Here is a 25385-nt window from a genome sequence, read left to right on the forward strand (position 1 = left end):
AAAGAAGTACAGGCTCCTGTCCTAATTTTTCACAAATGGATGAATAAAAACATACAATTAAAGTGAATATCATGACCCAACATGCTCGCTGCTCAGTACCACTACCAGGCTGATTCTAGATTTAGAACCCTAAAGATACAGATCACCCTAATCTGCAGTCCAGCTGAACCACGCAGGCAGGATTCATGTTTCTCGTCTTAAATCTTTTGTCTTGGTTTGGTCCGTCGTACATCTAAACTCGTAGGAAGAGAGGACGGGAGAGGAGAAGCGTCCTTACAGTCGTTAGTCTGGTGCTTGCTGCTAAAAATAAGATGTTTGATCGTTATTGTAGAAAAGCAATCCATCAGCTGACTTGGCGTGCAACAGAGCTGATGACTGAATACATCTACGCATTCCCAACTGTGCCACCTTCGATTCTTCGTTTGACCGAGGACACGAAGGCAGGCAGGAAGATCGGAACGTAATTAATTCTAAATAATTCCAGTGACGAGACAAAACTCCGAGATGTTTACTGAAGGAGATAAGAACTGGAAGGACAAACATGCAGACAGTGCCTCCCTCTGAGTGGGGAGATGTAATCTGGAGCTTCTGGCTGATAAAATATTTGTTTAAACTCTGCGAGCTTGTCAGATGGAATTTCAAAGGTCTTCTTCGTCTTTCCTTGTTCTTCACTGCCCTCACGTCTTAAATCAGCGGTTGCGATTCCCTTTGTAACACCGCAGAGGTGCAGATGGTGGACGTGTGATGCGTCTGTCTGTTACATAAGAGCTGCGTCGTCTCTGCTCTCCAGGAAGCGAGTATAAAAGTGGCGCCCGTTATTCTGTTGTGCTTTCGTCCTTTGCCTCACAGCATGACTTCTGCAGCAGTGAGGCTGCGTTTACCGTCAAAAACAATCAGACTATTAATTATTTGATTGAGTGAAACCAATTTTAGAGCTGACAGAGAGTCGGAATGATTTTGAGTTTTGATGGTGTGAGGAAGGAGATGTGACGAGGCGCACGATTGTTTCGCTCTGAGAAATTGTGATTTGACCTTTTTTCCCTTCATTTCTCAGATTTCAAAGATGTTTCTTAATGTACGGTAATAAGAAACCACCAACATTTTGGGAAATAAGCTTATTGTCCAGCCACCCCAGCGCCACACGAGAAGATCCTTGAGGGTGGGGAATGTTTTAAATATCTGAGATATAGACCTCATGTCATGTAGATGTCACAATGCATCTGTTGCATGTTCATTCCACGATAATAACAACCTCATGTTCATACACAGTCCTTTTGTAGTGAGAACTATAATTACTTCAACCACAGTTGATGCTTTCTCTCACAATTGGATAATTTACCCTTATTCAAGATTTAGAGGATCACTATTAAAACAAAAAGAACCTCTATACACAATCGTGAGATGACCCAATGTCTTCTTTATGTCTTAATACATGTCGGCACGCTGTAGCCTCCCTGGTGTCGAGTCAGGATGGAGCCAACGTGCTGCATGTAAGAGGCCAGAGCACAGCTATCAGAGCTACGTAAGCGAGCCAGTGCCAAACACACTGCATGAAACGCCAGGGCGAGACTTTTGTTCCATCACGTCTTGAAGTCGTTTCATTCCAGGAATGCTTGTTTGACGTAGTAAAACTAGAAGATCTCAACATCCGCGGAGACAGAGAGAGGATTTGTCAAGTTTCTGCTCCCTAAAATGAAACCCACTCTTAAAAATAAGGGCTGCGTCTCCCGGTGATTTAACACTTCCATGTGTGCAGTCGTGTCCTTGCAGCAAATATCGTGGGAAACGTAGATGTAGTAGGGATTACGGAGAAAACCCCCAAATCTGCAGTTCAAAACTCTGGAGGGGAAACACAAGCAGAGCTGTGGCCGCCCTCTTCCTCTCAATGTGGTTTCCAACAAACGTCGGAGATTTGCTGTCCGACAGCTCCTCATCACAGTGTATCAGACGCTCAGCTGGCCTCGACCACCATTACAAGACAACATCGGAGGCAGTTTATTTTTAAATGCATGTATTTTAATCACCCCCATTATTCAAAGCTCTTTCTGTCACCCTTGTCCTCCAATTATCGCTTGAGGCAGTCCACACTGTCTGGGTCTTCTCTTACTGGGGGACATGTATAGCTGACGTGTGCTTGTTTGTCTTCTCATGCTGTTTAATTATCCAGTTACTTGAGGTGGTTTAGATGAATGTTTGTTCCCTTTCACTCTAAAGACCCCGTCGACAGCGGGCGGTGCTGGATGGTGATGTGCTGGCTGGGAATAAACGGGAGCCGGCTCTCATCCGGCTTCTTCTTTCTTGTTTTCTTTGTTTTTTGTTTTTTTTTTTAATATCAAGACCAGATTCAACATCCAACGCGCCTCATACAGTAGAGAGGAAGAGAAAAACAGCAGAAGATGCATGAGCCAAAGAGAAGAAGACGTCTGAGGGTCAATGTATATCAATCAGTATAAAACTGGAGAGGCAGAGCTGAGCCACACAAAGTGCCTCAGTCAGAAGACACGGACGGCAGGAGGTGATTCCTCATGATGATGAATTTCACCTCACAGTAGACTTTTAGACAACAACCCATTTTTCAGTTCACCACTGTGAAATGATCGCTGAGCCAATGGCCAGCGCATCCATCATTTTACGTCTTCAATGGTTTGGTATCCGCGTCAGGTTGACGGCTACGCCATGTTTACCCCAAATGGGAACAACTCTGCTGAAGTAACACTTCACCCAAAAAAGTATATCGAAAGTACTTGCAAAGTTGTTTTTTTCCCCCTCCTTTACTACTTCTTTGTAACGGCAGAATGCTGAAAGAGCCAGCCACATATCACTTAAGGCTAATGGCGACTGATAGCTAGCATCAGGCTAAGTGCAACATCTTCAGGGTCTCAAGACACACAGTTGTAAACACATGGAGACACAATTCCTGATCAGTTTATCAATAAGTCAAGATCCCCTGGAAGAATACGAGGAGAAAAGAAATGCTTTGGTCACGTGACCCTGGGTCAAACTGATACATGAATATGTGGATTATGTGGTTGTTTAGAACTGGTATTCAGTGGGTGATGTAAATGATTAAAAAAAAAAAAAAAAGGTTTTCCTGTTTTTAATTTCAAAACAAAACTCAACTCAGCCTTTTATTCTTCCTGATTTTGTAAAAGAAAGCTTGCCATTTCTGCAAAAAAGATAACCATTACTTTCAGTAAGCGGTAGAAAATGGATGCATGGATGGAACAAATGTAAACACACTGCGCTTACTAACGGTCCAGTTAGACCAGTTATGAACGCTGAGGTGACACAGTCGCTGCCAGTTGTGTGTGAGAGAAGTGGAGCTCTGTTGGCGTCCATTCTTTGAAGCCTTAATTTGTGTTTCGCAGCTGCTGGCCATTTGTTGTTATGAAAAACCCTCATTTGATGAATGATGTGGTTGATGAGTGCGCTGTGATCCTGAACCTCACATGGGAACGGAGTAAAAGTTGATCTTTAATGTGTTTTCATGCTGATTTCACAGGTCAGACTTTGCTCCGTCCCTCTGGTTTCCGCTCTTTTACATGCCAGCCAAAAACATTAAGCCCTTTTGAGCGGCGGTGGGGGGAAGAAATACGCCGCTGCACACTCACTGGGCTGCAATATACAAACAAATAGCAGTTCAACTGGAGGTTGTCATGAATATTGATGGAGTCGCATACCATAAACATCGAGATCCTCCTGAATGGTTGGTAAATTGCAAATAGATCCATGCAGTAAAGGGAGATAAATCCTGCAAGAGTCAAACTTGAAATGACTCAGAAAGAGAAATATTCTGAAAGAACACTTTCCTCTGACACCAGAGGAAGAAACGTATCATACAAATGTGACATTTTTATGCCGCAGATGGAACTGAACTGTCCAACTGTGTTTAGGGTTGGATGGATATGAAAGCCACCACGTCTTCATCGATTGCTGCTGTGGAGGACTGGGGGGGGGACATTTCCTTAGAGATATAGGAGTTCATTTCTCAGTTATATCTTGTGGCTACTAATGAGTGAGGGAACAAGTTACATCCCGGCCAGCATGTTTTTTGTTGAGAACATGTTCTGATGTGCAATGATCTGGGAATGGTTTCAGTAGGAGGTGTTTTTTTTCCCGTATTGACGGGATAACATCGTCTGAAAACGTTTCCGAAAGGTCTGACATCTCAGAAAACTTCTCAGAAAGTTGCAGTGGAAACATTTTGTCTTTGTAAACATTTCAAGTCAAGTCAAGAGCCAAACCCCAACCAAAGTTCTGTCCTGACTCTGTCCAAGTAGAGCAGGTCCAGCACCTCCCTCCTTCAATGAACCTCCACCCAACAATTCTCCATCAGCAGCACATCCTGCAACAGCAGCCACCAGAACCTTCCTTTACCAGCAGGAAGGTGGAGCAGATCCAGGATCAGTGGGGACGGAGAGAGAGCAGGACAGAGACAAAGACAGAGAATGGAGGAAGACAGAGAGACAGAAGGAGAGAGAGGGACAGAGATAAAGAGGGAGAGAAAGGAGGAGAGACTGATGGACAGAGACAAAGACAGAGAATGGAGGAAGACAGAGAAAGAGACAGAAGGAAAGAGGGACAGAGATAAAGAGAGAGAGAAAGGAGGAGAGACTGATGGACAGAGACAAAGACAGAAAATGGAGGAGGACAGAGAGACAGAAGGAAAGAGGGACAGAAATAAAGAGAGAGAGAAAGGAGGAGAGACTGATGGACAGAGACAAAGACAGAGAGACAGAAGGAAAGAGAGGGACAGAGATAAAGAGAGAGAGAAAGGAGGAGAGACGGATGGACAGACGGGGACGTGAGCGGACATTTGACCTCATGAAGTGATTCCTGATCCTTGGAACTTTCTTTAAAAGTTCAACATTCTCCTTGACGTCATAGCGGTGGCTGACATTAGCCTGCGCTGACCGGGATGGGCCCAGAGAACTAAATTGAGGGAACGAGTTATAATTCGTGGCCTAAAGATCATGATGGAAGCTCTCTGTGGCCGCTCCAGGGCTTCGTGCTCATGAGCTAGTAGATGTATGATGCTGGCAGTGAAACAAACCGTGATGTGTTTAAATGCGGATCGAATGTGTGTGTGTAAAGTATGTCAACAGACTCCAGACATCAAAATAATAACAGTCCAACATTCGCCGTCCTCACCGCCGCCGCCTCCTCATTCTCCTCCTCCCGTCACTGAGCTGTGACAGACGTGCCAACAGCCGTGCCGACTGTGCCAGACGGCGTGTGCAAATTTACACAGCCTTATCCTGTTGTACAATTTAACAAATGACTTAACAAACGTAATCTCACTTAACAGAATAAAAAGCCTTTGCTTGCCACAGGCCAGGATTTATCATGAATAAAACATGAACCAAACCTCCGCCCCGTTAATATTAGGAGAGAAGCCCTCGCGCTTTGGTGCTAACGTTATGATTAGCGTCTCCGTCCGGTACAATGGCAAACACAAAACGAGCGGCTTATTATTTGATCTGTTAATAACTGATGTATGCGTAGTGCAGCCTGGAGCATCTTTAATGCATAAAATTGAACAGGTTTTGTCGGGTCTTTGTGCTCAGACATGATAAGAAGGGCTGTTGTTTTCCCGTCACCCGCGGGCCTCCAACGTGATTTTACTGCCTTTGATGCTAAAGGACAATTTGACGGAGAGAAATAAAGACATGCTGACTCCAGGAATAGAAGACTACAGCCAGTATTTGTATATTTGAGGTATTTGTATACCCTGAACTTCAGCTTTGCAACACAAACAGTCCAATTAATATCCTGGGTGTGTGTTTCATTGCAGCTTTAGTTCTGCCACTTTAAAGTATTTCTTCTTTATTTTGAAACCAATATGTCATGTGATCCATCGGTCATCAACGAGCAAAACAGGGAACCGACTGATATCTGCAGTAAAGGAGGTCAAAAGTTGCACGAGGATGCAAAATGAAAGTTATTTGGTGATTTGGCTTCATGTAAAAAACAAAAAAGGACGAATCACATTTCCCATCAATGCAGAACCAACTTCAAGTCCTCCAGTTATAAAACATGTCACAAAAAAAGGGACAAATATGGCGTCTCATTCGACTCCCTTCTGCACGGTGGGATTTCATCTACTCGACTCTGCAAACATTTGCCTTGAACCAGGTTTTGTGGAGGCAGTTCCCCGTGAGCGAGCATTCGAAAGCATTACTCCTCAGCTGACCAGCCTGAGCAGCAGATAAAAGTTCAAAATATGTCGTAACCATAAAATCACATGAGACATTTCAGGAATTCGGCCTGAGCTGAAAACACCCGTTACATAAAGTTTATCTGAGCCAACAGTTAATAATGGACCGGCTGCATTCTGTCATATTCATAGGGCCGACCAGCAGAGCCTCTAAAGTCGAGCTTTAATAAGATAACCCCCCTCATTGGGGTTAATCAGCTTAAACTGTTCGGCGCGGCCCAATGTGGCGTTCCCTCCTCAAACAGGTCGGAAAGTCACTAAGCCAATTTCATTTCCTCTTGGATTACTGGATTTGGAGAGAGGGAGGGGAGGCAGAGGGGGGGGGGAATCAGAGCATCAGCCAACGTGGTAATTTGGAGCCTCTGTCACACAGGAAGTCAACAGCAGAGAGAATTCCTATTGGCTGATGGTGTGAAGAGTGTCAAAGAAAGAACAATTCCTCTAAGGGGGGGGGGGGGCACCAGAATCCCACAAATTCAACGGTGCTTTTATAAATGCACAGAGTTGTGAAGTTTAAGACTGTGAACCTGCCTCTGACCAAAGACAAACTGGAAGTTCGCCGCCACGATGGCTGCATCCTACGAGGACCAAACTCTACTCAGGTCATCCTCCAGTCCCAGTGGGCGTTTGGGCTGAATGTGAATCTTCCCCGAGGGTGTTCCTGAGATATCAAGCTCCCCAGAATGTGACGGCCACATGGACAACTGTGAAAACATCCGACCTCTGGCCCAAATGGCATGTAAAGAACTATCATGGCAGCGCCACAGAGTAACGTCCCTGCAGCTCCATCAATCCATCCACTGTCTTCCGCTTATTCCTGTTAAGGGTCGCGGGGGGGTGGAGCCTATCCCAGCGTCAACGGGCGAGAGGCGGGGTTCACCCTGGAGAGGTCGCCAGTCCATCGCAGGGCCAACACATAGAGACAGACAACCATTCACACTCACATTCACACCTACGGTCAATTTAGAGAATCAGTCAGCCTGGTTCCCTGCAGCTCGTTTATACCATTGTACAAGAGAAGTGGCAGCGCGTCCTCGTGTCCTTGAGAGACTTACAGAGGAGACGCAGAAGCGTCAGAGCTGCAGCAACAGAGAGACTGAACCTCAGTGTCGTCCGCTTTGTAGCACAGACGTAGCGAGTGGGACTGGAGGATGTGTGGAATGTAGGACAGACACTTCCTGTCCGTGGGTCAGAGAGGCACCAGCGTGTGGGGGCTGATTCAACATGTCAGTAACAGCCAGGGAGTAAACGAGCACAGCGGGAACACGGCCACATTGAAAAGAGCACAAGCTGAAGGCCGGTGTCCAGGCCGCGACTAACAATCACAAGACCAGCAGGTCTAGCTAAATGTTGGACATGAATACACACACACACACACACACACACACACACACACACAATTTTCCCTCCGCAAGCCAGCGAGCTAATTTCACCTCTCTGGCTCAGCATTTATCTATGTGTGTGTGTGTGTGTGTGTCTCCATGTTAAGAGATAATCAACCTGCTATGACAAGGTTACATAACATCTGATGGCATGTGTGTGTATGTGACCCTGGTCAGTCTGATACCAATGGAAGGTTGGAAGAGATCACACACACACACACACACACACACACACACACGCACGCGCGCGGCTTCAAGGCAGCAACAGAAGGTTATGCAAATGATCTCGAATTTATCAGCGACAGAAAGTAACACACAATCAAAGCTTTCATCCGGACAGATTTGTTTCTGATTTCTTGAGATGCTCAGTTATTTCTCACGTTAGAGAATAGAAATGTAGCAGCAGAGTTTGATATATGAGGGCAGTGAAGACGTCCTTGGACATTTGTGACTTTTCCTTCACTAAAACGCACCACAGGACCAGTCTTTGCCTCCCATTTAAAGCAGTAAAACTTTGTGTGTTTGTAATTAACACTCGTGCATAATTACAGGACACTGGTGCAGTTGATACTTGGGTGACGGCACCAGAGTTAAGACAGCAGTGTAAATGGATGCAGCAGCTTCTCCATCCCTGAAAACGTTTGTTTTGGAGCGTCCTGGGACTCGTCACTGACGGCGACTACAACCTGCTACCAGTCCACATCAGCTCATGTCTGATGATCATCAGCTCAGCCAGGATCATTCTGGGCGACGCCGGCAGCGGCGGACGGAACCAGATGCAGAGGAAGGGAGGCTACCAGGCTGTGCTGCTACGCGGCTGAGACATCGGACCGTCGCTCTCACAAAGATCCTTGGACCTCATGTAGCCATTATTTCCATGTTCAAGACCACAGAAAGTCTTCAAGACTGATTGAGTCCACAACAACTCGTATTAGCAAGTGGAGCATGCGGGCATTTGGACTGAACTGTGTTCCATGCGTTTGATAAAACATTCGCCACAAATGCTTTAATTGTTTTTACAGGGACAGAAAGGACGGGGATTCTACCCGACTGGGGTTCGGATGTTTGGACATATTTGTCTTATAACGAGACATGAATGAACAACTTAAACTACAATTTATGGAAAGGTTGTAACCACGAGTTCTAAACTGATATATGATGTCCAGTATCTTGTGAGCGTGCCGTTAACCGACAGCGATCCCAGTTTGATGCACCCACGGAGCGCCGCTGGCCCGCTGACGGCTCTGTTGCGCTGACTCACACGGACGAGGAGGAAGCTACGCGGCGCTCTGGTTTCAGTCCACGCTCACAGCAGTGGGCTGTGGATGTGGAGGAAGATCAGACGTGTAAATGAGCGCCGTGTGGCTCCTGATTTTGGTGAGAAATACCTTTACATAACCAGGCCCCTTGTATCAGGCTTATGCAACCACAGCAGGATTTCAGAGTTAAGCGCATATTATTCACGTGCTGCTCATCAGACCTTTCTCTGAGTTACACAACCGATGTTCTGGTTCTCTGACATTGGTCAAGGGTCAACGGAACAAATTCATAAAAACATCTTAATATATTTTGACAACCTCGTGGTCGGACCAGCATTTTTTGCAATTAAAGGTCGCCGTTTCTTTGTTTCGTTGTGTCTATCAAAAGGACTTTGCTCAAGAATTTGAGTGACGAGAAGAATGACCAGTGATCAAAATAGCAATGTTCATTATTAATAACCGAATAGGTTTTTAGAGAAATTCGCATTTTTTATCAGAATATGAAATCATAAGATTTCCTTTTTTGTTTTTCTTACTGGAAGTCACAGCATCTCTGCAGGTTCCCCGACCCAGAGCTGAGGCTACAGTTGAATGACTGCTGTCAAAAACGTTTGGGTTTCAAAGAAAAATGAATGCCACGTTTTGTAATCTTCACAAATGAACTCCATTTTTTTTCGAAGCAATAAATGTGATCTCATCCTGCATCACGCTACTAAGTTAGCTTAGCGTCCAGTTTGAAAAATCGTCTCCACAGCCCTGAACTAGACTTGCCAACATGACATCATCTAAAGATAACTAGCACAAACCTAGTTTGTTTATTCGTGCACATTTCAAACCAGACTGTAACTGTTGAGAACGACATTGTTTGTGGAGGATTGTTTCATAGCAAAAGTCTTTCTCGGCCAACAAAAACAACCTTCTCGTCTTTTGATCAACAAACCATCGAGCTAAGCAGATGATTACGCCACGAAACGTGCCCTCAAATCAACATTCACCAGAGGGGTGTGACTTCACAAGCTGCTTCTGTCCTGAGGGAGGGTTTTAGTGGGGAGTTCTGTCACCACTAGATGTCACTAGATCCTACACGCTGACTCGTCAACGCCACGGATTCTCAAGGAGATTTGCTGAAACGCGCGCCAACTTGTGCTGGTCTGCAGCACTGTGGCACGGCTACAGTGGACCAGACAGTGGTCAGTGGTCGTTACCTCTGGTGACTTGACAACCTGAGTCGCAGGAGGCTTGAGTGGAGCTGAGATGGGCTGGTTTGTACTTCTAGAACTTTCCCTTCAACGGCTCTGTCACACGGTGGCTTTCATTCAGACTAAATCCAGCGCTTAAAATGAAAATGCTGGTTCCCTCCTTCATTTTAATTGGGTTTTTGAGTTTTAGGACATGAAGTGGCAGCAAAGTGGAACCAGAGTTGACTTTCAGAGAAACCTGACATCACGTAAGCCATATCAAGACAGAAGGGACCAGGAATTGACCATGAAGCGTTCCTGCTCGGGGTCATTCTCTGGATGACCTGGCGGGGTTAATGTCCTGTCCCCCTGATTGGGACGTTGTCATATCCACTTCTAGACGGCAGCGCATGTCTGACAGAGGCTTAGGAAGGAAATGAGCAGCACAGCCGGTCGAGGGGGATCGTGCACGAGCAGTTGATAGGTTTCACTTTAAATAAGAGACAGAGGGGGACGTTTAGATTTCTACTGTAAATGCGCCGGCAAGAACAGACGATAAGAGGCAGACGCAGACGCATGTCGGGTTTATCCACTATAGAACCATGAGTGGGCCGACACCGTCCGTCAGGACGAAAGAAAATCAATTAGGATTTAAGCAGAATTCTGGCTTTATTATTCAATTAATCCCACCAAGCCCTGCATGCATCGAGTTAAGCAGTGTGGGGTGATATCATGGCGGCTGCCTTCTCTGGCTGCTGATCCCACCGAGAGTGCTTTTGTTCAACATGCATAATGTTAGCATAATCCTCGGCCCCCATTCCACCTGTGCCTTCACACTTCTGAGGCCAAGAAGAAATCCGGAGATTTCAGACAGACGGGTAGAGAAAAAGGCACCTAACCTAAAAGGGAAATGAACCCTGAGTGGATTATCCCAAAACCAGCCGGGGAGAAAGCCTGGCTTTATCTAATGTGCTGGCTCTCAATGGGTTGAGCCCATGAATCCTAAAAAGACTGATTTGTGGCCCCCTGTTGGCTGCATTTATGCTAATGATGGTGATGCCTGACACAAATGTTTAGCTTCCTTTATGGTATTTCTCTTAATGAATGTGAGACCGTGTGGATGAGTTCGCAATACAAATCACTGATTTTTACTGTAAAGAACTGTGCTCAGTTGCAGGGACTCAGGTGATCCACTCAAGTAAAGTCGATGTGTCCAGGGTTGGTTTATGGGCAAATAAGAGCATGGGACAGGGACGACCAGGTCACTACAGCCCCTGACATTCAGATATTCTAAGCAGCATTCAGGTAGAAGCAGCATTCAAGTAGAAAAAGAAAAGTATTCTGCGCTGTTCAACATGGATTTAGTTCTTCTTGAATGTCCCCCTTCATTACTTTCTGCATGACAAAAGAGGCTCTGCATCAGTGTTTAAAACATGGCTGCCCAAGGTTTGGCCAGTGGGCCAAAATAAGGTTGAATTTGACTTGCCAGATATAACAATTCAATAAATAATAATGAGAGAAATTATACTCCTAATCACTGTTTTCTTTTGCTCTGAGGAAAAACTCTCTCTTAATGTGCAGAATCCCTATTTATGAATTTCTTTTTTGTCGCTAGAAAAGGCAGGTGAGTGAGCGGTGCAAGTGAAGTCAGAAAATGGTGGTGAGGAAGACAGACAAACGGCACTTTAACAGAAAATTATGTGTTAGCCTTTGGCCCGCGGCCCACCGTGACGATTCAGTTTCAGCCCACTGAGGGAGGGAGTTCGGACCCCTGACTTAGAACCGGATGGCAGCTTCCAGAGCTCACAATCTGAAGCTCCTCAAATAAACTGACCTCCAGACTTGGTCCCTCAGATCAGCTGACAAACTTGGACACATTCCACCCCAACAAACGCCACCAAGCATCAATCATCCCGTCTGGCGTTGGCCAGGTTTGTCTTTCACAACCAGGCTCTTCCAACACATACTGTACCTGTGAATCAACACTGGCCCGCCCACCCACCTGCTGCACTCCATTAGCATCTCCATCTGAGCTGGGAGATACGCTTCACGATCTCTGGCCTCAGTGCTGCTTTGGAGGCAGGACATAAAGGAGCGCTTTTATTGTTCTTTGATAAATGGGAAAATGCAGAAATCCATAAATCTGCCAGATTGTTTTGGTGCCGCTTGGCTAAGTAATTAAATACGTCGCGTGCCAGTTGGCACTGACTCCTCTCCTCCGATAGATCCAGCCAGGAAAACAACCGAGCTGCTTAATAATTTCTATTGTTGGGGGTTAATTGGCTTTCTGCGGCGTCTTCCATCGCCATTTGCATTTCACAACAACAAGGAGACCTAGGTTAGTCTTTATGTTCCTTCAAAACAAGGAATCATCAATAAAGAGACAATTTCTGCCATCTGTCATGCAGGAAATGAACGTCAACAGTGCTTCAGTTCCTTAAAAATGCATTGATATCTGCTCGTATTCAAAGATATTCGTTAGTTAGCCTCCCGTACGCTTTGCTGCTCCTGGAGAAGGTCGAGAATTTGGGAATAATTAAACTGAGCTGATTTCGGTGAAGGACAAACCCCTTAAACCCACTTTCCAGTTTAAAATGTAAATAATCAAGTTAGAAAAAGTAGGCGGGTGACTCACCAGTCTGTGGTCAAACAGCGCTCGCTCATTGTGTCCTGTCCCAAAAATAGTTGGCTGAGGAAAGAGAAGAAATCATGAGTTACTTCTGAGCCAACAAACATGGCGAGATTCAGCTGATATTTCTGAACTGCACTCCCGGCCAAAAGTCTGTGGTCCTGCTCCGACGTTGTCACCTGCACATCAGCTCATAGTCTGACAAAGACGCATGAACTTTAACAGATACGTCTGAGAACCACGCACAGCAATCCAACATAGGCGTCGTCGCTGGTATCTGACCCATGTGTCATCACCCACGTTGGTTCTGTAGCCAACATACTCGCTCTCACCTCGGCCTCCAAGGATGTGGCGGTGTTGGTGCGCGTTGCTGCCTCGATTCTGCCACGAGACGGACAAAGCGCTTGTGCTACTGACTGAGCGGTGAACAGTTTTAAGAGCACTAACGTCCCAGCAGCAGTGCCTCCAGTGGAAACTCTCCAGCTGAGAGTTTAGCTCCTGAAGTATGGAGGAGCGTTTAAAAACCTTACCAGAGCACCTCCACGCCATCCATGTTCCTGAAACCCTCAGTGAGCCTCCACGACCTCTGAAATTTCTCTGCGACATTCATTCAACATTCAACTAGAGATTAACTGGTTGCTAGGCGGGAGTGGTTTAGTACAGTAAGTAGGTAGCATCACACCTGAAACCCCCCCCCAAAGACTCAGCAGCAAACAGTCCTTTCAGTTCACATTCAGACATTCTAATCATATTTGCTTGACTTACAGTGATTTTCAGTTTTTCGATTGCGAACCTATTCTGCTTGATTGCGCGGTAAAGATACAAACGTCGTTTCATGGCAATCCAACAAGGTTAAACAAATAAATCTTCTGGTGTAAAGCAGCAGCAGAGCAGAAACCTGCTGAGCTGCAGGAACTGTAACAGGAGCAGAGAGGGAAAATAATGACGGTAATAAAAATCCAAATTTATTACTTGGGGACAGGTGCCTTTGCCGGGAGTAATGGTGGTCATCTGCATTTTAAATGTGGGCGGCGTGTACGGGCTAATTAAAGTTTAAGCTTTCAATACAGGAGGAGTCGACAGAGCAGAATAAAGTGATTCCCTTTGCAAAATAGATGATAACACAAGTGGATGTATTACATCCAGGTCCCAGGGTGTTCCTCCACACAGTCATATAGTCCCTCCATGCAGGAAAACAACTATAGGAAAATAAGAAAAGCTTCCATGACCTCTGAAAGGAGGCCTTTAACTCACATCACTTGGTTTGTTTATCAGGCTGAGAGCAAGAATAAGTCCAAATAGTGAAAAAAAGGAAATACAACCTAACATTTTGGCACTGGCCTTGGCGGAGGAGCGTTCTACAGATTGTCGTCCTTGCTGTGTGTTTTTTCAGCATTCAGAAGTGTTGAGATGAGACAATAAACAAACATTTCTCTCGTGTTTGCCCTCCATTTCTCAGCACAAACAAGTGGTTTTACATGCTGTTGACTCTGCTCTCGTGTTCAGCATCCAAAAGTATTTCACAGAAAAAAAACAGCTTGTCAGGGACATTAGAAAGGTACACTCGTCCTTGAATTCCTCCATCCACCCATGTCACCATCTCATCCAGTAATAGAAGTTCCAGCAGGGAACCCAAACCACCCCTCCGTTCAGCCCCATCAACCAGCTCCGACTGCTGGATCCCCAGATGTTGTCAGGCCAGCGCAGAGACGCGAGCCCCCGTGCCTGGAAAACTCCCCCGAGGAGACGACAAGGCGGCATCCTTCCCACCTCCACCGGATCCTTTCTATCCAAAGGAACTGTGAATTAAATCTGCCTCATATATACAGACCTACTCCTCGGCCACTCTTTGGATGGTATAGTTGCCAAAAACCAGAGTGTTTTTATCAATCACAACCAAATCTCACCCTGACACCAACTACTTGATTTTTGTGTCCAAGTTGACCAGAACTATGAAAACGATCTTGGAAAGTGCTCATGACTGCGGTCAATCTGCAGGAAAACACAGCACTGTGGTTGTCGAAGTTGTAGCTTCTTGTTCAAAGCTGAGGAAAAACACTGAAAACACACTCTGACTCATACAAACACTGAAGGGTGCGGTGTGCGTTGCTCCGAGATGCATGGGGAGAGACTTGAAGAGCTGGGAGCGTGGGATGAAAACACGTTGGCAGTTTGTATTTTTGCACACTCCCAAAACACAGTTCTGATTTTGCATCTCCCTGAATCCCAGTAAGAAGTCAAATCCCTTTGTGTTAAACCTCTGGAAATACAAGTAATTGAAATTGACCCGGCGACAGCCACTTTTGTGTGCTACTGTCAGGGTGGGCAGCTGCTAAACTTTAATCTCCTCAAGTTGAGCACTGGCGGGGATTTATGGGTGAAAGCCCCCAGCAGCATCAGGTTGCATAACTCAGTCGCCACCGTTTCTCTGACACAGAAACAGAAAATCAAGGGGAAGCGCCACTTTGATAATGCCATGCCAGTTTTGGTGTTTCTTCTCCCCACGGTACCAACTGTCGTAGTTTACATACCTGTCAGTAACGGGGCCGGTGTTTGCATGTATCCTGTATGAGAAGAGAGACTGAATATATTTTCCCTAAATAATGGAGGCAAACATATGATGCTGGGATGGAAAGGAAACTGTCTCTCCTCAGGAAATGATCCTGTCTGATGGCATAATAGTGGAAATCCTCTTAAGCCACATTAACGAAAAGAAGGATTTGGCTGATTAAATCCTGGAGGTTGCAAACAGTTTGTATTATGAGAGGATCAAGAGATCAACTCATATTTCACAAATTCTGAACACGGCCGCCTTTCACTACAGAAGGCCACCTACATACCTGATGATGCAGGGCTGTAGAAGGCCATCGTGGCATTAATAATTCCCACTAACATACAGTGAGTGATATATTTTACAAGCTGCTTGGCTAATACAGGCAGAACCAGCTCTTGATCCGATGGCCGTCTGCTTTTCGTACATTTTGTCTCGTAGCGACCGGTGTAATCTCTGACCTCGCTGACCTTCAGCTGTGCCAGTGAACCAGCAGTGCGCTCTTATCCTTATTAGATATTAATACAGGCACTGGCCGAATTCTGTGAATGATTTCTGGTGAAGTGCAGGAACCCTCAAAGAGAAAGGACAGACTGTGGCCCAGGTCATCCGCTCAGTGTGCTTTTCAGGAATCATGAGGGGGCAGTTGGGACGTTTGCCAGGAAAGCCACAAGGTTGTTTTCAGGCTCTTCAAACACAGCACAAAGAGCCTGAATGTACCTTTTAAATGCTAAACGCAGTTTTAGTGAAAAGTGCAGAGTTTCTGAGCCAACTACAATGTCTCTTTCTGTCTTTAGAACTTTGGTCCACAGGCTGAGTGATGCCTCAGCTGGCCATAGAGGGCCTTCTGGGGGACGTAGGTCTCTCCCGGTGAGGTGGCCTAGTTGATCTGAGTGGTGGTCCAGGACGGTGGCCCCTGCTGCACGTATGTTTTATAGCCACAAGATGTTACACACGATTCTTCTCAGTCACTCATGAGATGGAGGCAACTTGTGTGGAAGGCCTCCAGTTGTTTCAGGCGCTGGAAGTGTAGACAGACTGAAGGTCTGGGTTGAGGAGTGGGTGGTTTTTCTGTGAGGCGTCCAAAGGATTTTGAGGCTTGTGTGAACCAGTTCTGGAAGTCCTGATTGATGTGGCGTGGACGGATGCAACCACCGTGTTTGAAGAATGGGACCGAGGCAAGAGGAGAGTCTGAGCTACTGAGGCTGTGGTGCTGCGGGAGTTCAACCAGTCGTTGTATCCTGCAGCTCAAACATGCGCGCTAATCTGACCACCATGGAACTTTCCGATATCAGAGAGGTTCCCACCCACACGCACATCCTGGTGCGTGAGAGTTGCCACGCAGCGGAGGAAGCCACTAAAACTAAAAACAGTCCTGTCTCACGCACGTGCCGACACCAAATACCTGAGACTTGCTTCCACTCGTGATGACCTGGGGGTTCGCTGTTTCCTGACACTGACAGAAGTTTTTGTGTGGCAGACAAAGTGAAATCTTATATAACGGAATTTTTTTTAGATTTAAACAACAGACTCACTTTATATGAATATGATGCAAAACCAATTGGATTTATCGCTGCGTTCGTACGGATCTCTCCTTCAGTACTAGTCCTCTTTACTGGAATGTCATGAGTTTATTTCATGGTTGTGGTTCATGTAAACGAAGTTGATTGTTCACTTGAAAACTAAGGTGGTGTGAAGGAAGTAGTGGAAATCAGACACAGGCTGAGGCTTCATACGGACGACTGGGACTGAGTAGAACACGTGAAAAACTTCAAACAAGACAGGTTTTAAAAGTTTGTTTCAGAGTAAAACTGGAAAGTATTCACTGACAGCTGCAACTTCACTATTAGTGATGAGGTAAGAGAAAAGGAAAAGGGCGAATGGCAGAGGAAGGATGGCCCTGAGACGGCAGCGGCGATCGCGCTCCCTTCAAAAGAACAAATCGAATTTAACATGAAAACCTTTCCCCTGTGACACTCAGCACGTTCCTCTCCAGTCACAAGCTGATTGCTTTGAGGACTTCAAAGCAACACTCCCACATCTGACCTCTGACCTCTGATATTCTGCCACCATAAATCTGCTGATAGAGGATGACCACCGGGAGACCACTGGTCTGGGACATCTGAGGAAAACTGGGTTATTAACTTGATTAAAGACACCGGTCTGAAATTAGAAGTGACCCATTAAAGTTGGATCTCCATTTGTCCAACCAGACCCCGGCGCCCCCCCCCCCCCCCGACCCTTTGTCTTCATGCTAATCTAAAAGATTAGTCGGACAAAGTGAAGTTGCATTCGCCTGCACTTGGTCTAATCACTGATATGGGCTTAGGTGAAGATTAGCTTCTTTTACTAGCCTTCAATGCTCTACCACAGCACTGATTTGTGGGTTAGCTGTGTATTTTGGCAGCCTCGCTACCAAATAAGTGGGTTCACAGGCACTGAACTGGACTAATGTCTCTTCTGGTTCAGCACTTGCACGGTTTTCTGAGACAGCGAGAAGTTTGTTTCCTTGCCTGTCTAGAAATGCTTTGTGTTCGCCTGCAGTGATGATTCCTCGAATACGGAACACTGCTCAAATTCCAGCCTAAATAGTTCAGTGGGACCTGCGGAACGTACACAGAAAATGGGTGGCAGTTTATCGAGTCCCAACCACAAAGGCACAGAATGTTCGTCAAACTTGGAAAAGAAGGATTTCAGTGGTTTGACAAGTATTTTTCAGGTCCAGATTTAGTTTGTTCCAAGCTGCAGGGTGCAACAAATCTAGCAGAACAACTGGAAACCTTCTGGGAAACTACGAGTTTCCAGAATCTTCACCAAAAAATAGAAAGCAAGCTTGAAAGTGCCAAACATTTCCACCGCCCATGAATGCTTGCAGATATCAAAGTCGGAGTCTTCCAGTTGAATTCAACTCAAAGAACGTCTAAATGAAGCAGGGTTCCCAGCTCTTCTTCAGCCATGATAAAAAATGAGAAAGAAAGAAACACGTAGTTCCTGCATATGCTTTTGCAAAGATTGTTTACTGGATAGACAGTGACAACTTTCATCTTTGCATGTGTCTGATGAACAGGCTCCCTCAACAAGGTGTCTTGTGATGTCGACTCAGGACATTGGTGTGAAAAATGGTCTTTTCCCATGAAACATTTTCTAGCTCTGATGACTTGGGGTCTGTGCATCGGCAGTGTTTTGTCCTCCTTTCACGACTCTTGTTTCACGCCTTGAGGTTTCTTAAGAGCTGAACAGTAGCGCTTCTGTGTCCTCTGCCCTCGCCGTCTATCTCCGAAAGGTTAAGTTAGGTTAAGTTCAAAACGTTATGTAACTGGTGAAATGTCACACCTGCGCCCAAGTCAAGTGTGTCCTTCCGTCAAAACAAACTCACGTGTAAACACACTCGTCCACGCAAGCTGAGTGGAAACAAACGAAAACTTGTGAGAGGCGCACTGATGACTCGGTTCTGGCTGTAACAGGCAGCTTTTTCCCGGTGACTGCTGGAGGCTTTCAGGGAAGCCCCGATACACGTGAAACACACAACGATTGGTGCAGACAATTTCAAGCAGATTTTACCTTCTTCAACTGAAAAATCAGTTCCTAAAATGAATCTCCATTGTATTTTAAGGCTTTTCCTACTTTCCTTTTGTGGTCTGGACTGTTGGTACTTTTTAGTTCGGGGACGGGACCGGTGTGTTCCCAAAAGGGTGCTCATGCGTATTACTGGGTGGAACTGAAAGGGTTCTCCTCGGTTCTGTTTCTGTCATTAGGTGCACTTTTGTCGTCTTGAAGACAAATATTGCCCTTTGTGTGGATGGGTCAGACTTTTGAACCAAGTCCAGGAAGTTGAGTCAGGGTGTTGTCATCACCCACTGAACAATAGAAGAAAAACAACCGGAAGAGAAGTCAAAATTAGCTGCGGTGGTGTTTGGAGGTGGGAGAGATAAACACAAACACGAATAATCTGTTGGTTCATTATTTTCATTTCAAAAGGCGAGGGTCAGACGAACTGACGATACCTGACACCTGTCTACAAACCCGTCTAATCCTTGGACTCTGACTGACTTTGACTGATGGGCAGTGGAGCAGAGTCTCAAGTGTCATGTCGAGTGTAGGGAGATGCAGCCGACCGGCTGTGGCGATGTCATGCAAAGTTCTGTAGTGTATTTACAAAATCAAACATGCACAAACTCTAACAATAATGTGAACATTTGTCATTTGTGGAGAAAAGCCCTTCGAGAGAATCGTCTGGAGCTGCTCGATGAGAAAAACTCCCCAGGATGACTCAGAGAGGGAAACAGAACAGTGCAAGTGCCTGGTCCTCGGTTTGGAAACCAGCGTCTTTGTCTTCTCAAACTCAGCTGCTAACAGTTCTGCTCAAAGCAGCACCGCAGCTCTGTGGGGGGGGGGGGGGGTTGACGAGGGTTCAGCAGAAAACAATCCTAACTCTGACCTCATGCTTCTCCAATGATCAGCTCATGGTGTCGTTCCTCCGCTTTGATCCTGGGTGAGGTAACTGCAAGTGAACACATCCAAACCTCCGGTGCCAAGCAGCCTCACAGGGTTGCTCAGTGAAACCTAAACCTCCAGATTACACACTCTCTCAGGTCGGTTTAATCTCTCACTCGTCTGACAAAGAGAATTAGGAGACGGTGTGAGATGAAAGGTGTTTTTGACTGCAGTGGCAGACGGCATGTGATTAGCCAAGATGCAGGAAAGAGGCCAGTTAGCACGCTCATTGTTCATCTTACAGGTCATGCAGATGATGTGTTGATGAGTACGATGCGACTGAAAAACACTGGCTCGCGAATGCGCTGAAGATTTATTGAGTTGAACCACATGAAAAATAAAGAGACAAGACAGATCACAGCAGTGGCCTCCAGCGTCCAGCTCTGAATAGGAGTGTGTGTCAGTGAGTGTGTGTGCTACACCATCTTCAAAGAAATTCAGCAGTTGCCATCCACACACACACACACACACACACGCACACGCACTTCTCTTCTCTGCTGTGCTGACCTTGAACCAGCGTCTTCAGGAGTGTGTTGCTAGGTTTGGCAGAGACGAGCTCGTGATGCCGGTTGAGAATCTGAGTTTCTCAGACACATTCAAAGGATGAACGTGTTGCTGCGTCCACCAAATAAATCCCACCTTCAAACACGAGAACAGCAGTAGTGTAGTGAGGTCTGATGCAGGGAGGAGGGGCAACAGTTTATGTACACCTGAAGGATGAGAGAGACTCTGGACCACAACAGAGTCCACATCTGGACTGATGGTTTAAAAGAGGAGTGAAGGATGCTCGCCCGACAGAGGAGGAGGTCTACGACACCTTCATTCATGCGGCAGAGGACCAGCTGAAGATGGCTCACAGAACCACATGATGTAAGCAACATGGGGGCCCCCTGAGGACCTGCACAGCTCTGCTGTCAAAGTGCAGAAAAGATTCAGACGGCAAATCAAGCGCTCGCAGTTGTGATCAGATTACCACGCGCGTCTGCTGATACTGGAGTTCTTTGTTCCTGAGCATTACCACGACTGTTGGTGCCATTATTTCTGAGGCTGTAGGAGTTAAACGTTAAAACTATTAAAAGAGCAAAAATATTCACAAATGCATTCAGTTTAAATGCTGCTGCTGCCGATGATGATGATGATGATGGTGTGTGTGTGTGTGTGTGTGTGTGTGTGTGTGTGTGTGTGTGTGTGTGTGTGTGTGTGTGTGTGTGTGTGTGTTAAATCACGTGCTGGCTGAAGAGTACGTGATTCGGCACCATTCCAATGTGCGAGCCGTGAATATCGGCATCCAATTCCAGTAATTCCTGATCTGATATCCCATCTCCTGATTCTCCTGCTGAGCCTCTTAATGTGAAACAACTTACACATTAATCTTTCCTATCTGTGTGTTTAAATTGAGCAAACCCGCTCAACCTCCAGTAGAGAACTACCCAGACTTGTCATCAGCCCAGAGGGCTCCAGTAGTAGTGGTAGAGTGCAGGAACATATGGCGATAGACGGAAAAAACACGATATCTGCACACTTGATGAACAAGTAATTGTAAATACTGCAAATAAACCACTGGGAGCTGTTAATTCAGTGTCTATCCTCAAATGTATCGGCAGACAGAACATCTTTGAAAAGTACGAAAATGCGATGTGCTGCATCACATCCCATCTGGATGCAGCGTGAAAACCCTCCCAAAGGTTGCAGCAGCACACTCCCTCCCAGCCGGCTCTGCGGCCGTTATCATGTGATGTTTTGAGCCACGCAGCAGCATGCTATGCTGTGTGCAGAGACTGAACTCTGCAGTGTGTTTTGTACAGTCAGATGAGCGTGTGAACATCCTGTTCTTTCAAAGTGGACACAGAGACACAAAACATCAACAAGGAGTCATTTAAGGCTTGAAATATTCGCTTACCCGCTGTTTGGAGGAGGGTCTCAGACCGAGAGGGGGCTGGCTCCGACACTGCAGGGAGGGAAGGGAGATAGAATAAAGAACAGGTTTATCTTTTAACATCGATATTGACCTGCTTTTAATAACAGTGAGGTTTAACCTTCAATATTCTGATTAGAGATCTAAACCGATGGATTCCACTGAACAGAGGTTAAAATTTCTCTTTCTCTGTTAACATCAGACAACAGGTCCTGATTCCCTGGTTGCTTCTGCTCAGAGATATTTGGTGGCATTAGTGTCTCTTAAATGCTGCAAAAGCAAAAATGTAAATGGTTGCATTTAAACAGCAGGGTTTAAGATGGATGGAGCCATTAGAGGTATTCAGAGATGAGGGTGGTTTCCACAGAGGAGACGACGGAGTAAGACATCCTAATGAGTCTTTAAAAGGCTTGATGGGAAGCTCCCAACGGATTTATTTACCAAGAAAAAACTTGGCAAAATGATAATGAATCCCCACATGAGGAGCACACACACACACACACACACACGCACATGAACACACACGCACACGCACGTGAACGCACATGTGAAAACACATGCACATGTAGACACGAGCACGCGTTGTGCAGTAACAAAGACATTATTTGATCTAGAGATTGTAAGACTTGCAGCACACACACACACACACACACGTGCGCGCACACACACACACACACACACACACAAACACACACGCAACAAAAATCCGTCCATGTGAGGCACAGACACAAAGTGTTTCCATCACCTCAGAGGACATCACATTCATTTCCTGGAGGCTTAACCGAACCTTCACCTCACCCCGATTCTGCACCATAAAATCAATGATTTATGAAGTCACACCGTGTCTCCCAAAGGGGAGGTGCGCCCTCGCCATGCACATGCAAATCTCCTACTCTGACAGACGACCCCAACCCTGTCACACCGCTTCTCCCCTACAAAGGTATTATTTGACCTACGGAGACAGAAATTAGGAAGCAGCTGTAAAAATGATCCAAACATTCAGGAGGACTTGCACCAGCTGGAGATTTCGGGGGTGTGAAGGTGTCAAATCTACCAGGTGATCATCTAGTTTTTGGCTGGCAGCCGTGGCTGGAAGCAGACCAAGATGTGTCCCAGTCACATGACCATTTCTTTCTTTTTGTTTTACCCTAGCAGACGATTGCTGTGACCTTTAGAGGAATATTACACCGCCGAAAGGAGAGCGTCACCGTCGCTATGATTGAACGTTTCTTTGATGGAAGGAGAGGGGACGAGGCGCGGAGACGGCCGGGTGAGGAAAATGAGAACAGAGGGAGAGTCGCCCTGTGATTCCCGTCTGATCACACGCACAGCACGACGTTGTGCTCCTGACATTTCAGTTTCAGACATCTCATCCGTCTTTTATGTATTTGATAACTAGTTTCTGCATTGGGTTTAGGGAGGGAAAATACCTGTGGAAGTTATTGTTATCAAACGGAAAAGAATAGCAGAAGCAGATCAACAGCAGAAATATCAAGTATTTTTTTAGGGGAACTATTAGAAGAAAATATGGACCTGGGGGAGGGCCGTCTGAGTGGGCCGCTATCACAGCAAAACTCAAATCAGTTGGTTTCCATCCCTCGGGAGCACGAATGTCTGGCCTATTTTTTTTTGTCCTTCAGTCAAAAAAACAACCAAAAGAGGAGACAACATTCTGTATTCATCATTTCCTGCTCTTTCTGTCTTATTCAGTATTCTGTCACGCTGTCGACTCAGACAGCTTTCCCCCTCCTTCCCCGCCGTCAGGAGGACATGGGAGGATCGGGCAGCTCTTCTCCCCCTGTAGAGCCCCGACCAACCAGAGGAGGCATTGGTGCAGTGACCAGGATACACCCCCCTCATCTGGCCTCACACCCACAGACACAATCAATCATGTTTGTGGGCAATTAATCTGACTACTTCTGCAACTGCAAAACTCCTACTGCAATTTTCAAATGGCGGGAAGCCACAATGTTTGTCAAAAGCTAATTAAGTGTCAAAATGTCACTTTAAATCAAAAACTGCCACGATGTCCTGCCTGCACTTCCGTTCTACCGGCTAAAAAAACATCTTTGTGACGCAGATCCCCTGAAAAAAAAAAATCACACTAAAATGGAAAATAGCCTTAAATAGATATTATTTTCAGAATCCTGCATCTGGTACGGACGGTCAGTTGGTGCAGATTTAGGTGTCATTTGATCTGAAAACGTGTCAGTTTTTCAACACAGTTTGTCAGCTTGCTGTGTTCCCTGTCGGTGTGTTTGCGTCTCACAGCACCGATGTTCTGAGAGCTCGCACCACTGCAGCACAGTGAGTGTTAACACCAGAGGATCCAAGTTGCATTCAAAGTTATGTGTTTTGCATCTGTTGTGAACCGTGTGTGTGTGTGTGTGAGTGTGAGTGTGTGTGTGTGTGTGTGTGTGTGTGTGTGTGTGTGTGTATGTGAGACTCCATCTAATCCAACCACACTAACAGAAAACCTCCATCGCTGGTTTTTGAGAAGCCGCAGCAGATCAGATGAATGTTGATGAGAGGGGAACTTCTCCCGAGAGGGAGCGACCCCGGTGATCCGACCCCCCCACCCCCACCACTGCAGATGAACCAGTTCAGAGGGGTACATTCATCAGGAAATGAGCTTGAGTCTTGTGAGGAGAGTAACAAGCAGATAAGTGTGTGAGTGTTTATGGAAGAGAAAGTGTGTATTGACATCTCATGGGCCCTCAGTGAATCAGTTGTCCTGTGGTAATGAGGTGTGAGGTGTCAGAGGGGTCACGGTGTTCCTGCGAGGGGGGGTCAAGGTCAACTCTGTGACCTTTGACTGGGGTTGACAAACGTCAGCGCTGAAGGTCGGTCACATGGTCTTACTGGCACATACTGAGCTGATTCGGATGATATTAAGATTGACACATGATCAGAGCGAAGCATTCGTCCCTCTTCGGTTTTTCTAGATTTGCTTGTTGTTACTGCCAGCAGGAGGAAATGACTCCGCGTCTGTTGGTCTGTCAGCAGGAGCGGCGGCGGCGGCGGCGGCGGCGGTGGCAGCAAGAGCTCACACAGCTTCAGACAGATCACATAGTTTATTCTAGATAAAAAAATAATTTATAATAATGTAAAGAGCTGCAGAATTCAGTGGGAAAGTCTTCCTGCATTTATTGTGTACAATATTTTGATTGCTACGTAATAAATGAATGTATCGGACGTCTGCTTGGTTATCGAGAAAGATGCTTTTATCACGTTTACCTCTTACAAAACCAAGTCATTCTACTCATTTCTAAAACTGTATGAGAAATTAGAGAGAACCTGAACCAGTCTGGACTCCTCTGTCCCCCAACAGTAATGTAGCTCCTGATTGGTTCTTGTCGTTGATGATGTCAAAGCATGTTGAAGAAAATGGCGTCTATGAAAGTGCGAGCGGTAACGTTGGTAGAATACACACAGCTGGAGGTGCAGTTTCTGCAGAAACAGACGCAACAGTTCTCTGCTTTTCAGTAGGACCTTCACACCAGTCAGTGCTGGAGTCCTGAAGAACCGGATCAGGAGAGCACACTACTTCTTACATCATCACATTGGGTTACGCTGATTGGCTGAAGGAGCTTGTCAGTCAAGGCAAGTGCTCCGCCTTCTCACAAGATTCATAGAAATTCCGTGCCACACCCCAGCAGTGGCGTAAAGAACACACAGCACACACAATCAGCAGACAAACACAACAAGAACAATCAGGACAGAATCGTGACAGGTGACAGCGTGACCTGGCCTGACTCAC

The 25385-nt window shown here is 46.1% G+C and overlaps 1 protein-coding gene across 1 annotated transcript in view; it reads right to left on the bottom strand.

Annotated features, from left to right (window-relative positions):
• Positions 1–25385, bottom strand: part of rasgef1ba (RasGEF domain family, member 1Ba) — a 92000-nt gene that overhangs the window by 58080 nt on the left and 8535 nt on the right. Inside the window, exons 2-3 of the mRNA XM_086205810.1 lie at positions 21611–21658; positions 12672–12725 (exon numbers count right to left, since the gene is read on the bottom strand). Of these exons, the coding sequence (XP_086061936.1) occupies positions 12672–12725; positions 21611–21658 (102 nt within the window). The remainder of the gene's footprint in view (positions 1–12671; positions 12726–21610; positions 21659–25385) is intronic.

Source organism: Aulostomus chinensis, chromosome 6, assembly GCF_037954235.1.
Source record: "Aulostomus chinensis isolate RoL2024-O1b breed Wild chromosome 6, RoL_Achi_v1.0, whole genome shotgun sequence".
Taxonomy (NCBI): domain Eukaryota; kingdom Metazoa; phylum Chordata; class Actinopteri; order Syngnathiformes; family Aulostomidae; genus Aulostomus; species Aulostomus chinensis.